Consider the following 13538-nt stretch of genomic DNA (forward strand, 5'->3'; position numbering starts at 1 on the left):
ACTAATCTGCACGAATGTAAGCTATGATCCTTGTTATTGTCAGCGGAGCTTTGGGTGAGTCTGCAACGTATCGTGCTGCATTACTTTTTTTGAAAACATTACTCTTTTAGCTATATAAACGCTCGTACCAAAATGTTAAATTTCATCAAATTGTGCGCACAAAAACAAAAAATTCTCAATCTTTAATCTTACGGGTCACTGGTCCAATCAATCTGGTACCATTGCTGGACAGCGGAAGGAGATACTGTCCCTAGGACAGAACCGGACAGAGGGAAACAGAATAAACCTCAACCTAACCTCAACCGAAAGGTTAGCTTTATGGTCATTTTCACTCCCGCTTGTGCCATCCATCTCCGGCAACCCTCTCTCGAGGGATTCCCTGTGCCGTAGCTTCGATTTTATATGCTCATCCATCGGCTTCAATTTTGACCTTGTTCACAAGTGGGCCAGAAGAATGGAAAGATTGATATTGTTAAGTTGAGTATTTGTCTCTTTGTTTGCCTCGGTTACGATCTTCGGGTCGGAGCAACCTTCAAGTCCCTGCATCAGATAATCCGGTCAAGCTTGATGGTTGCTGCCGAAAAAAAAAACAAAACAATCTCCATACATCGGACGGCAAACTTCGACGGGTATTGCAGTATAAATCCCCATATTACCTTTTTTCTCTCTTCTTTCGGTAGACGAATTTTTCGTCCACCTCGGTGCCCATACCGAAAGCAAAGCGCTCAACAACACAACAACAAAAAACACGCGCACCCTTGCCTTCACTTATAGACCTTCGCCTTTCGGCAACCACTCGATAACAAAGTTATATTTATGGCAACGAATTCAATAAACCCTGATGGCTCGGCTGATGGCGTTTGTCGCTCATTTCTGTGTTTATGTTTCGCTCCCACTTTCTTTCGGCACAATCTCGTAAGCCATTGAGCGTCCATTTACTGTGCCTCTCTTGCGAACCGTGTCGTTGGCTTATCTTGTACCCTCGTTGGGATTCATATCTGTATGGATCGAATCGTTTTGTCGTTTCTTTTAAAATGTCTTTCGAAAAATTTCGACGCTATGCGTTTGCGATGTTTGCATTGTGACACAAGTTAAGCCTTTTGCAAATATTTGTCCAAAATGTTTGACATGTTCCCGCTTTCTGTTGATTGCGTGTGGGGAAAGAATATCTGCTTTCGAAGCATTAAACACAGCAAAAAAGACAGACAAAATAGCATTCCTCGTAAATAGTAGTTTTCAAATCTGCTCTAACGAAAACGAACTTTATGATACTTCCGTTTTCCCTTTCCCCAATTTTGCATCATTTAGCGTGATTCATTTCGCGTGGAAATATGGGCACATATTCCATCATACGATACCTGTAATGACATTAAAGCTTTATTGGCAATCTAATGGCGTACCGGTACGCCCCATGTACCGGTCCTATGTCGATAAAAAGGATAAGCAAAATCAAACAACGGCACACGAGTGAACCGCTTGGCTACCTTGCTAGAAGTACACGAACGGCAGTAGCACCACAACCACGAAGACGTTTATTTTGTCAATGAAGCTTTTGAAAGGCTTACGCAAGGGCGTCACACTGTTGAGCTACCATACCTGTCACACACACACAGTAAAACGCTGGCATGAAAATGGGAAACCGTTACTACGCGAAGGGACATGCTTCCGGGTGCAATCTCCGTAAAACGACAATGTCACGGGGTTGGCTGTTGTGATAAATGCGAGAGCTTTATGATTTGTGCTTAACGGCGTAGACGACATATTTGTGTCGAGGTTTTTTTTGTTGCTCTCTCTCTCTCTCTTTCCTTTTGTGTTTCCTTTCTCATGTTTGATTTGCCGAGTAAGGTTTTTATGGCGCCACAGGGAACGGATAGATGGATGGGTGCATCGAGCATTGAATGGTTGACGAATTTTCCATCCATTGAACGGATGTGGCAGACGGGCAGAAGGTGTACATGATTTATGAATTTTCACACTAGCCTGAGACGTGGATCAGTGTTTCTTTTCGTTGGTGTGTAAGAAGGAAAACAAGATGTAAAATATATGGTCACTGATATTAAACAAAAGTCTTATGGGCTCGTGCCTTGTACCGTGCCTTTAATGTGGTCGTACAGCACTGTACTCGGAACTTAACATTTTGTTCACTTTGTGTACTTCTTTAAGCCGCAAAGCAAATGGCATCGGTCTCACGTGCTGTGCCTCATTTACATAACAAACAACACACGTTTCCCCCCCCCCCCCCCCCCCCCCCGGTACGTTCGCCGGTTTATTTGCGTATCTTTCGCCACGCAAACAACAACCGTAATTGATCAATTGTGCGTAATTAAATGGACCATTTAGCGTCACCGGCGGCAGAATGGTTTCGTTTCATTTACGTTGTGCCCCGTTCGAACTGATACCTGTTAAACTTCCATCCTGGCACTGCCATTTGGCCGTCAAACGTCCAGCTTTTTCGGTCGGTAAGCACTGCCAAAACCCGCACTCCACTGCGGGTACTGCGCGGTGCTACGCGTACGCGTACAGCCAGCAAACACATCAACTTTTTACGATAGGAATGGGGATGTTGAAGGAGAGCAGATGTAGCGGCACGGTGTTTTCGCCAGCAAGCAAATCAAATGCCAAATTGTTGTACTATTGTTTTACGACACAATCGCCGAGCAACGGTTCGTCGCCTGTTGGCTCGGAATCGATGAACGAGGGCAAACGGTCCGAGGTGCGTGTGCGCCCAAATGTATGCTTTCCGCACGACGTACCGGTGACGGTGCCGAATTGCGCGGCTACACACAAAGCACAAGTGAATAAACCATAGACCCAGCACGGTAAATGGCACCGTAAGCGAACTTTATCATGTACTTTCGGTAGTGTAGCATTAAAAGAAAAAAGTAGCAAAACAAATGTAAACGGTAGCTGCTAGGTGGGCTGAATGGGGACAGTGAGGCAACAGAAGGCAACCGGAAACTACCGTGTATAGGAATAAAATTTAATTCAATTTCGGTATGCCGTTTCACCGTGGTGCTATTCTACCGTTGCTAATAGAAACTGAAACGGCCACATGCACACACACATACATATATATACAGCGCCATAGAGGCATAGAAATCGTTAACAATAGGGAGCAAGAAATATTACTTTCATTCTAATGCCGATTGCAAATTTTCCCCCACCAAACAGTCGACCCAAGGTGTATGTGTGTCTGAAGGGCGCTACAATGAATGGAAAGTCATTTCCCGTCAGAAAAATAGAATACTGACAAAGAACATCCCTCCACCAGTACGCTGCCTCGCTCCGTGCCATTGATTTTGTCAAATTTATCGCGCTCTGGTCTATTGGAAAGCCCAAGCGCACACCTGTTCTAGGTGGCTTTCGCGGTTCGACCTTACTCGCCGCTTTTCCACCATTTGTCAAACGTTGAGCTCTCACGCTAGCGAATGACATACGTCATGTCCTTTATTCAGAACCTTCCGGTGAGACACACACACACAATGGCCGCACAGTGAGCGAGCAGGGTTGTGACGATAGGACGGGCTCTGGGAAATTAATTGTAATTTATTGCCCGTTCAAACAATCGCCAAACAACGCCAAATTTGCGAGCACAGGTGATGCTCATCACTTATAGCTGGTACTCGGTGGATTTCGGAGTAAAGGTCACTTCCTAGTGGACTGCTGGCGCTGCCATTAACATATTGCTTGGGATTGTTGATTTACGAGCATGCCAGACAAACGCTAAACGCTGACAATGGAGACGCTGACACGACGAGACATTAGTAACCTCGCGATGCTTAAGGGAAGGCGGTTAAGCGAGCTTCTCTACTCTTTGCCGCCGTTTCGATATGCTATAGATGAAATATGATGTATGGCGATGCTTTCGGCAAATGTAAACAATAGAAGCTTACTATAAATACAAAACAAAATCACAATTGCTCAAGCACATGCAAACGTAGCGTACTGGTAATAGATTAGGTTGTTTATTGCGATCATACGTTCATATGCATCGTGCATTGCACCTTATTTGTTAAATTGTCTTCGCTTCGTAGCATTGCACTTTTATGTCGATTAGTAACTCCTGTTTATTTCGATATAGTTTTATCAGTTTTCTTATTTTTTACTTCGGTTGCAAACAGTCTAATATTGACGGGATCATTGCAGCAGTAAGTAACCTAAAAGAGTAAGCAAAATATGGCAACAGTTGTTTGACAAAGCCAAACCCCGACCCCAGATAGACATGTCATTCCTATCAGATATCAAACATTGACCGGCGCGATAAGTCAGCACAGCTTGGCACAGCTTCACAGTTTCGTTGCGTTAAGCCAAATGCCTCCTTCCGCTTCCAGTATGGAGGCCGTTTTCGACATCCGGAGCGGCATCTGCATACGCTCGCTGACGGTGAACCGCAGCTTGCTCACCATCTGCACGATGCCAAACTTTACCTCCAGCAGCCCAAAGCGCATGCCGATGCAATTCCGCGGCCCATCGCCGAACGGCAGGAACGCGTGAGTGTGCCTTGCGTGCGTCGCGGCCAGTGCAAACCGATCCGGATCGAAACGTTCCGGGTCGGGATAGATGCTGGCATCGTGATGTATCGCGTAGATCGGTATCATCAGCATCGTGTCGGGCTCGAGCGTTACGTTCGCTCCCTCCACCTTGTACGGTTGAGTGGTGACGCGTATCAGCTGCGGAACTGGCGGATACATACGAAGTGTCTCTGCAAAAATAAATTGCACACACGGTGGTTAAATGAGAACGATACTCCAGTCGAGTTGGCTCTGAGTGTTATTCAGCCACTACCGGGGTTGGCCACTACATACCATTGATGACCTGATCGAGGTACGTCATCTCCTTCAGGGCGTCGTACGTTATCTTGCCGTCGTGGAGTTGAAGCTTTTCCAGCACCTCCGCCCGCACTCGCTCCTGAATGTCGGGATTGTTGGCCAACTCGAACAGTGCGAACGAGAGCGTTGTCGAGGACGTTTCGAACCCGGCGAAGAAGAACACAAACGCCTGCGCTGCCACCTCGTCGAGCGTCAGCTTTTGCAGTCCCTCCGTTGTTTCGTCCTCGACCGTACCTTTGTTCTTGAGCTGTATCAGCAGATTGAGAAAATCGGGCCGTTCGATCGAGTTCCGTTCCCGATCCGCCACCGTCTCGGTGACAAGCGGCATAAAGAATGACGTCACCTCGCCCGGTAGCACGGGTAAGCGCAATCGTTTCGCCAGCTTCTTAAACGAGATGAGCGCAAACACCAGCATATTTCGCCACGCTGGTGGTTTAAACACCTTGTCGCCAATCTCGAGCAGCTTGGAGCCTCCGTTTTTGAGCGAATTGCACTGCAACCCGAACGCGCACGAGCCTACCACGTCGCAGGTGAAGCACTGTGAAAGCAGCTTCACATCCAACGGCTCATCCCGCTCGACGAACCGATTCACCGTGGCCAGAAACTCGTCACCGATCTCGCAAATCGTGCTGAACATCAGCTTGATCTTGCCGGACGTGAACGTGGGGCTGAGCTTGTTGCGCAGATAGCGCCACCGCTCACCGTCCAGCGCAAACAGATGCCCGGACAGGGGATCGTCCCGCTCGTTCACGTACAGGCCACGGTCGTGGAAGCTGCTAAAGTCTTTCACCAGTATGCGCTTCACCATGTCCAGCTCGGTCACGATCAGTATGGGCTTGAGCATAAAGTACAGTCCGACGAGCGGGGCCGACTGTGCTTTACCTTTTGCGTACGCTTCGTTCAGCACATCGTTGAAGTGAATCTCGGACCCGACGCCCTTCATGTTGCCTAGCGGGAAGGACGCTTCCAGCTGGGGTAGGTTCCGATTTGCCCAATGACGGTAGTGCTGCTTCAAGTAGAGGTAAAGCAGGGTGAGCGCGGGGACCACCAGAAATAACACAACACTGACGTAACCCATGGCGCACAGATTGTTGCCTGGACGCGACGAAGTCTAGTAACACAATTCGATCTGCTCCCGACCACCGGCAGGAATCAACTGAACGCTCCGTAATTCTCTATTCAACACAGAGCGACGGAGAAACCATTAATGGGCATCAGCTTCAACCACACCAACACACAACCACATCCAACGCGTTTATCTTTCAACGCTTCTGTACTGGTGCGAAGCTATCTAACACGCTGCTTGGGTCAAGCAGTTTCTTCCCCCACCGCTGATAAATTCAAAAAAATCATCCCCTAACAGCACACCAACCCACCCACAGCTGAGTACGAATACATGTGTGTACGACATATATAATAAAATGAAAAAAAACGCGATTGCCACTGCGCATATCGCTCGATATTTTTGGACACGCTTATCGCGGAACTAATTTTAATCTTTTGGCTCAATTTGAAACGAACGCTGCCACCGTGAGGTCTTTGCTTTTATTTCAATTTTCGGCGGCCACACCCAATTTCATGTTTGCACGATACAACAACAAAAATCGCACACATGATCCATTTGCTGCAAGTCATTGTTAGCACATCAGCTTGAAGCACGTCATGACCTCTTGAAAGATGAATTTGATTATTCCTTTTGCACACTATTGGTTCGTTTGTGTTCGTTTGCGCTTTGCACACTTCCTAGAGAGCAGCTCTAATGCAATGCACGATACAAATGCATGCTTAAACATGTGCACAAGCTCAATAAAAACGCTCACAACCGCGACGCATTTAACCAGATGCCCCCTTCCGCCTCCGGGAAGCCCGATCGCTTGGACATTCGCAGTGGCAGTGCGGTACGCTCGTTAACGGTCAGGCGCAGCTTGTTTAGAACCTGCACCAAACCAAACTTCACCTCCAGCAGCCCGAACCGCATGCCGATGCAATTCCGTGGCCCATCACCGAACGGCAGAAACGCGTGGCTGTGGCGCGCCTTCATCGCGTCCGCTGTAAACCGATCCGGATCGAAGCGGTACGGTTCGGGAAACAGGGCCGGATCGTGATGGTACGAATGGACCGGTATCAGCACCATCGTACCCTTCTCTAGCGTAACATTTAGCGACGGCAGATGGTACGACTCGTTCGTCACTCGGAACAGCTGAGGAACTGGTGTGTACAAGCGAAGCGTTTCTGTAATACAAGAAAAAGTGAGTGCAAAACGCTTCTCAATTGGCTGGAGGCGGTTGCTTACCATTGATGACCTGATCGAGGTACGTCATCTCCTTCAGTGCGTCGTACGTTATCTTTCCGTCGTGGAGTTGAAGCTTTTCCAGCACCTCCGCCCGCACTCGCTCCTGAATGTCGGTATTGTTGGCCAACTCGAACAGTGTGAACGAGAGCGTTGTCGAGGACGTTTCGAACCCGGCGAAGAAGAACACGAACGCCTGCGCTGCCACCTCGTCGAGCGTCAGCTTTTGCAGTTCTTCTGTTGTTTCGTCCTCCACCGTACCTTTGTTCTTGAGCTGTATCAGCAGGTTAAGAAAATCGGGTCGCTCGACCGCATTTCGCTCCCTATGTTCCACCGTGGACTGTACCAGTGGTCTGAAAAACGCCGACACATCACCGGGCAGGGCGGACAGTCGAAGGGCTCGTGAAAGCCGCGGAAAGATCCCGACCGCCATCAAATACAACATACGCATTGGGCTAACTCGGAACACCTTGTCGCCGATCTCGAGCAGCTTGGAGCCTTCGTTTTTGAGCGAGTTGCACTGCAGCCCGAACGCGCACGAGCCTATCACGTCGCAGGTGAAGCACTGGCACAGTAACTTGATATCGATCGGGTCGCCGCAATCAATATACTTGTCGAAGGAAGCGAGCAACTCGTCTCCAATTTCATGAATTGTGGTGAACATCGATTTGATCTTGCCGGACGTGAACGTAGGGCTGAGCTTGTTGCGCAGGTAGCGCCACCGTTCGCCGCCGATCGAAAACAGATGCCCGGACAAGGGATCGTCCCGCTCGTTCACGTACTGGCCGCGATCGTGGAACAGGTGAAAATCTTTCACCAGTATCTGCTTGGCAAGGTCGAGATCGGCCACGATCAGTATCGGGCTGATGAGAAAGTATACCCCGACTGCTGCCGATTTGCCCCGCACCCGTCCGTACGCTTCATCGAGCATGTCGTTAAAGCCGCGCGTCGTTCCCACACCCTTCATGTCGCCGAGCGGAAAGGATGGGTCGAGTTCGGCAATGCCTCTGTCTCTCCAGTAGCGGTAGCGGCGCCATACGTAATAATACAGTAGCGTTGCTACCACCACCACCAACAACAACCACACTGTCATTCTGCGCGAACGCCCAAAACGTGACGAAAATGGCGATGCGTACTAAGCGACCGTTCAAACAAGACTAGTCACGCGAACGTTAAAAGCGAGCGACAGCTAACTCGCGAGAATGTGACGAGTGCCCACCGTGAGCGAGGGAGAGCTTAGCTTAACACTGACCGACGCTCAATCTAACGGCGTTGCCGGGAATGTGCGTTGTGGTTCTTTTTTACTATCAACAGCTACAACGTTTCGTGCGCAGAAGCATGCTCACAGAGTTGTAGCCGTTGTTTTATTAACCGTTTGCTGCTCACAATCTAACACTCTATCTAACACGGTTGTAGTCAACAAAAGTAAAACCTTTATTATAGTAACCATCATCCTGTTGCAATTTTGTAGTACTCTGGTAGGTATCTAAATTCGGAAAATATTGTTTCCATACCGCCCAGCCAAGTCTAGCCACTGGCTGTAGCGGCTTGCAATCGGGTTCACCTCCATGGTGAGATCATGCCCTATGTTAAGCGTCGCGTCGATCATCCCCGGGCTGAGCGGTCTCCACAAGGTTCCCTGCAGAAGGGCGTCAGCAGTAGGGGTGGGATTTCTATTTGGGAAACGCATAAACCAGCATTAGTGACACAGCAACAAACAACCGGGAGAACAGCTTACCCATCTCTGGCAAAGTTGGTCCACAATCGTAACATACGTTGGCGCACCGTTGCAGCGTGGCTAGTGATCGGAAGCTCACCTCCGCCAAACTGTTTCGTTTCGAACAGATAGCAAAGGTCGTCGCCATGTATTGCTCCCGGCAACGGGATGCCAGCGAACTGTTTCACCAAGTTCAGGTCACCGTCGTACTTAAACTGGTACAGGTAGACGGACGACCGGCTGGCGTGCCGTTTGGCCATTTCAAGCTGCGGATACGCGAACTGAAGATCGGTAAGATACACGCTGAACTGTGCTAGCAGCGCCGGGCTTAACGGTTGACTCTGCCAGTAGTACTGCCGGAAGGCTTGGCTCACCGCGTTCGACGCGGCACTGCCCGCCGGAATGTTCCACACGAACGGTACGAGCAGGTGCGGATTGTTGTTGAACGTATCGAAGATGCCCGGATTGGTGACCATCTCAACGGCGCTAAACAGTAGCGCATCCATATCGGTAAAGCCTGCCATCAGCGGTACTGCCCGGTATGATCCACTCTCGATCAGTTCGATCGGCAGCCGATCGAGCGCAACTTGGCCCGGTGTATCGGCCGGTTCGACGACGGGACCGAACTCTAACGGTACCATCAGTTCGTCCAGTGTGGTCTGGTCGGGCTTGATCAGGTCACGGTACGGAACCTGACGCAGCGCCGACACCAGCGTGGCCGTGTCGGTTGTGTGAATGCCTAGTTCCGCTGCTATCCTTTCCGCCTGCTGGCGTGGGTTTGGTTGCAACGACCAGGAGTTAAGGGCCGATCCGCTGTGGGTGATGGCACGCTCGAACAATCCCACGGCCAGCGGGGACAGCGTGAGGAAGTGTACCAACGCACCACCAGCCGACTGGCCGAAGATAGTCACGCGGCCAGCATCGCCACCGAACGCACCGATGTTCCGCTGTACCCAGCGCAATGCCTCAACGCAATCCTTGATGGCCCAATTGCCCGATGCACTCCGATCACCCGTACCGAGGAATCCCAGCACACCGAGCCGATAGTTGAGCGTTACAATGACCACATTTTCCGGCATAAAGTAGCGCGCCCCGTACAGTGCGTCATCGCCCGAGCCGCCAACGTAAGCACCGCCGTGTACGAACACCATCACGGGCCGAGTGCCCACCAGCGAGGGGCTGTACACGTTTAGATAAAGGCAATCCTCTGCCTCGGTTGGTAGTGCATCGGGCGTCGGGCAACTGCGTCCGTGCTGGCTAGCATCGCGCACACCCGTCCAGGCGGCCCGTGGGACCGGATCGGCGAAGCGCAAGGCACCGACCGGTGGCTCCGCGTACGGGATGCCTTTGAAGGAGTAGTACGTACAGAATAGGCCGCAATCTTCGGTCGTTCCCTGTACCTGTCCGCTGGAGGTGCCAATAATGGGACGATCCTACAGAGAGTTGAACAAATTGCATATTGCGTGTTTGTTAAACTGGGCCACACCCAGCATTGGAGCGTTCCACAACCTACCGCACTTTGGCCACGGGCACTAGCCAGGGCCAGCAGCAAAAGCCATGGGGCACGCTGGAACCACATGTTGCGCAACGTAAACTTCAGCGTAAACTGTCTTTGCACACGGGAGCGTATTGCAGAAGCTTTTATACGCTTGCGGTTGGTGGGTAATTGTTTTCGGAAGTTTTCCGATTAGATACTGAACGGTTTATTTTTACAACTCTAATCGAGATATATTTATTGACCAAATGGTCACTGTTATGGTTTGGGAAAATAATCTCTTATCGTATCTCTACAATCACGTGCAGGCAATGACGGAAATCACTGGGGAAGTACCATCAATAGAGTAAGGTTTTTGGTGGCGTATCATATGATATTCATTCATTCGTTTTACAAAGAAATTTTATTTTCATTATGTTCTAAATAACTAACATTGAACGGTACTTCAAAATTATACTTAAAAAACGTGTCTCATTGTCGTGTCATTATTCATTTTTATTTTAAATTTAGCTTTAAACTTTCATATCTTTTGTAAAATAATTAGTACCGCAGATGTTGCTTACCTTTTGCACGTTATCTGTTCCACTGCCAATAATCCTCCCACTGATAAGTTTCCTCACCCAAATACCTTAGCAAACCCCATTGAATTTCGTCCCAGTTTACGATGCACGGCTTATCAGCAACTCAACCCGACCGATAGGATAGGGCAACGCTTGATTCGGCGATATCTTCAAAGTTGCCGGGCTTTCGGGAGTCAACCTCACAGTGCACTTGCCCAATATGTTGCTCAACGCTACACGCACCATCAGCAGCGCCAAGCTGGATCCAATCGGAAGCGGCTGGACACCGAGCGGTCGGTAGAGCACGGACTGTTCGCTCAAACTGAAAATAGATCGCTCCGGGTTAAACCGCTCCGGTTCGGGATAATGCTCAGCATCATGCTGGAGAGCGTAGATCGGTACAACCACTCTCGTATTTTTCGGCACGACCAACTCCCCGCTCGGTAGCCTATTATTGGCAACGGTAACAAACGATATCTCACCCACTGGTGGATATTTCCGCAGCGTTTCTGAAATCAAGCATCACAAACGGTGAAGGTCACGTTCACAAGGGTCCCAAACGATCTCACTTACCACTGATCACGTTCTCCAGTGTATCGACTGCAAACGGATTCGATCGTTGCAATGTCTCATGCAGACCTTTCTGTATGTCTCCGTTATGGCCCATCTCAAACAGACAAGCAATTATTGTGCCCGACGCTACAAAGAACACATTTTGGACTAACTCGAGCATGAGCGCTCTTGTATCACCGAACGCTATACGTTCGTTCGCTTTCGCACGTTGTTCCGTACGTTTTAGATGCTGCAAGAAGTTCACATCTGCGGTCCGTTCGGTCAGAAACGAACTAACGAGCTCGTCCAGAAGAGCGGGATGTTTCTGAAAGTGGTCCAACAGCTTCCGCAGCGTTGCGGTAAATGTTGTGCTAGGAAAAGCGGTCGAAAATACGTCCCAAACAATGCCACCCGGTTGGCTGGCCAGTTTCTCCGTGATGGGAAAGGTGTGACTTTCTTCAGTGCAACGCTTCCCAAAAACACATCTTGCTATCATTCGTACTGCGTACAGCTCGGCGATCACTTTTACATCAACAGGCTGTTTCGACGCGCACAACATCTCCACTACTTTTTCGCTTTCTTCCGTAGCCACGTTAACCAGTGAGTTGTAGTGCTCATCCTCGAACGAACTCCACCGTTTTCGGAAGATTGAACTCCCAGCGATGCTACTCTTCTTGTTTTTCCCAAACTCTTCGTTGAGCAAAAACTCAATCAGATGCGGTTCGGTCGGTATCACACACGGCGTCAGGTACATCAGCGCCCCACCGATGGGCCATTTTTTGCTCTTAAACTCACGATACAGCCGTTGCGTTGTGTATATACGATGCTCGGTACGCCCGGCGGCTCCATAGTCTCCGTACAGTACGCAGGTTCGTCCGGTGCTGGGAAAGCGACGGTCCACCCAAAGTGATCGCCGTTTGTCCAGAATCAGGCACAACCCAAAGGCGCCCGTTAGCAGTACCGTCGTACCGAGGGCGATCCAAAACTCCACGATCGGCATGTTGCCGGTGTAGGACTATACCGAGACACACTTTACAACTGACGGACTAGATAGACATCAATCTGATAATGTGGCACTGAAACCGGTACGGTATTAGTTTGGTTCGAGAAAGTTACGAAGCGCTGAGGGAAGATTTCGAAAGAACCCTTTTTTGTTATCATCGTTCCAGAAGGAAGCCGATAAGAAGCGTGTTGCATAATTTTGGAGGGGGAGGCACGAGTCAACCCAACCTAAGTCGAGCCCTTTGGTGGGTCGATTAGCATCACTTTGGTTAGCTTGGAGTTATGTGATAAGATTATGACACAGGCACCGATATCTAGCAGACCTAACTCTATCTATATCTAATCTAACTCCTAAATATTCTTTTGATCACTCTCTTTTTTGTTAACTGGAAGGGAACCTACTAAAGGTATCCATTATTATTGGTTGAATAAGACACATTCATTCTCCTCCAAGAAAAGTGGTTTTTCATACCGTGGTGACGCTTAAGGTGAGGGTCTTCGCTAATACCATCGCTACGGTGACACGCTACAGCTGTCGGTCTTCCATCGTTTGTCGTTCAAGCTTTACATGTTATGCAGTGAACTCTTCTCATTGCAACTGAATTGAATTACAATGTGGAATTGAGTTTGTCGTCAATTGATCGCCACGCACTTGTGCAAGTCTCTTAGCTGCGGCTCGTGGTATGAGTGAAAGATTATGAATCCAATCTTTTCATGGACCATTCCTAGATCTACTTCTTACATTAACATCTCGATCTTCTATAGTTTCGCTCTTGCTAAAGTAATGATCTAAGTAGTAATAGTATTGAGCCCTATATGATCACATGAAATTCTATCTTCATTCCTCGGTTGTCAATCGTAACTGTTCGACGTACATAAATTTCCACAGTATTGATCCTGTTCGACCTATGCAATATTATGCCTATTTATATTGAGTTTCCAAATGTCCGCATGTGGATTCCCAGTGGGTCTTCAGTTTTCGTTGAATCAATCGCTGCAATACCTCGTACAGAACGCCTAGTTAGCTGAAGGGAAGGCTTCCCCGCCTTCGAGAATAAATCAAATTTCAGCCTTTTATTATCCAGGGAAAATA

General features: G+C 49.0%; 5 protein-coding genes across 12 annotated transcripts in view; 1 reads left to right on the plus strand and 4 right to left on the minus strand.

Moving 5' to 3' along the window:
* The window catches only part of LOC120950322 (sodium/calcium exchanger 3), a 116067-nt gene that overhangs the window by 77215 nt on the left and 25314 nt on the right, over positions 1–13538 (plus strand). The window lies entirely within an intron of this gene.
* Positions 3944–5987, minus strand: LOC120950327 (cytochrome P450 6a22-like). Its single transcript, XM_040368286.2, has 2 exons — positions 4806–5987; positions 3944–4702 (listed from the first exon to the last, which is right to left on the minus strand). Exons 1-2 carry the CDS (start codon positions 5905–5907, stop codon positions 4287–4289), a joined length of 1518 nt encoding a protein of 505 aa, XP_040224220.2. The 5' UTR covers positions 5908–5987; the 3' UTR covers positions 3944–4286.
* LOC120950328 (cytochrome P450 6a2-like) lies at positions 6335–8288 on the minus strand. The gene is made up of 2 exons (XM_040368288.2): positions 7123–8288; positions 6335–7061 (listed from the first exon to the last, which is right to left on the minus strand). Exons 1-2 carry the CDS (start codon positions 8210–8212, stop codon positions 6646–6648), a joined length of 1506 nt encoding a protein of 501 aa, XP_040224222.2. The 5' UTR covers positions 8213–8288; the 3' UTR covers positions 6335–6645.
* On the minus strand, positions 8530–10467 carry LOC125906710 (neuroligin-4, X-linked-like). The gene is made up of 3 exons (XM_049606797.1): positions 10350–10467; positions 8858–10269; positions 8530–8792 (listed from the first exon to the last, which is right to left on the minus strand). Exons 1-3 carry the CDS (start codon positions 10413–10415, stop codon positions 8606–8608), a joined length of 1665 nt encoding a protein of 554 aa, XP_049462754.1. The 5' UTR covers positions 10416–10467; the 3' UTR covers positions 8530–8605.
* LOC125906711 (probable cytochrome P450 6a19) lies at positions 10787–12782 on the minus strand. The gene is made up of 2 exons (XM_049606799.1): positions 11465–12782; positions 10787–11400 (listed from the first exon to the last, which is right to left on the minus strand). Exons 1-2 carry the CDS (start codon positions 12441–12443, stop codon positions 10991–10993), a joined length of 1389 nt encoding a protein of 462 aa, XP_049462756.1. The 5' UTR covers positions 12444–12782; the 3' UTR covers positions 10787–10990.

This window comes from Anopheles coluzzii, chromosome 2 (assembly GCF_943734685.1).
Source record: "Anopheles coluzzii chromosome 2, AcolN3, whole genome shotgun sequence".
Lineage (NCBI taxonomy): Eukaryota > Metazoa > Arthropoda > Insecta > Diptera > Culicidae > Anopheles > Anopheles coluzzii.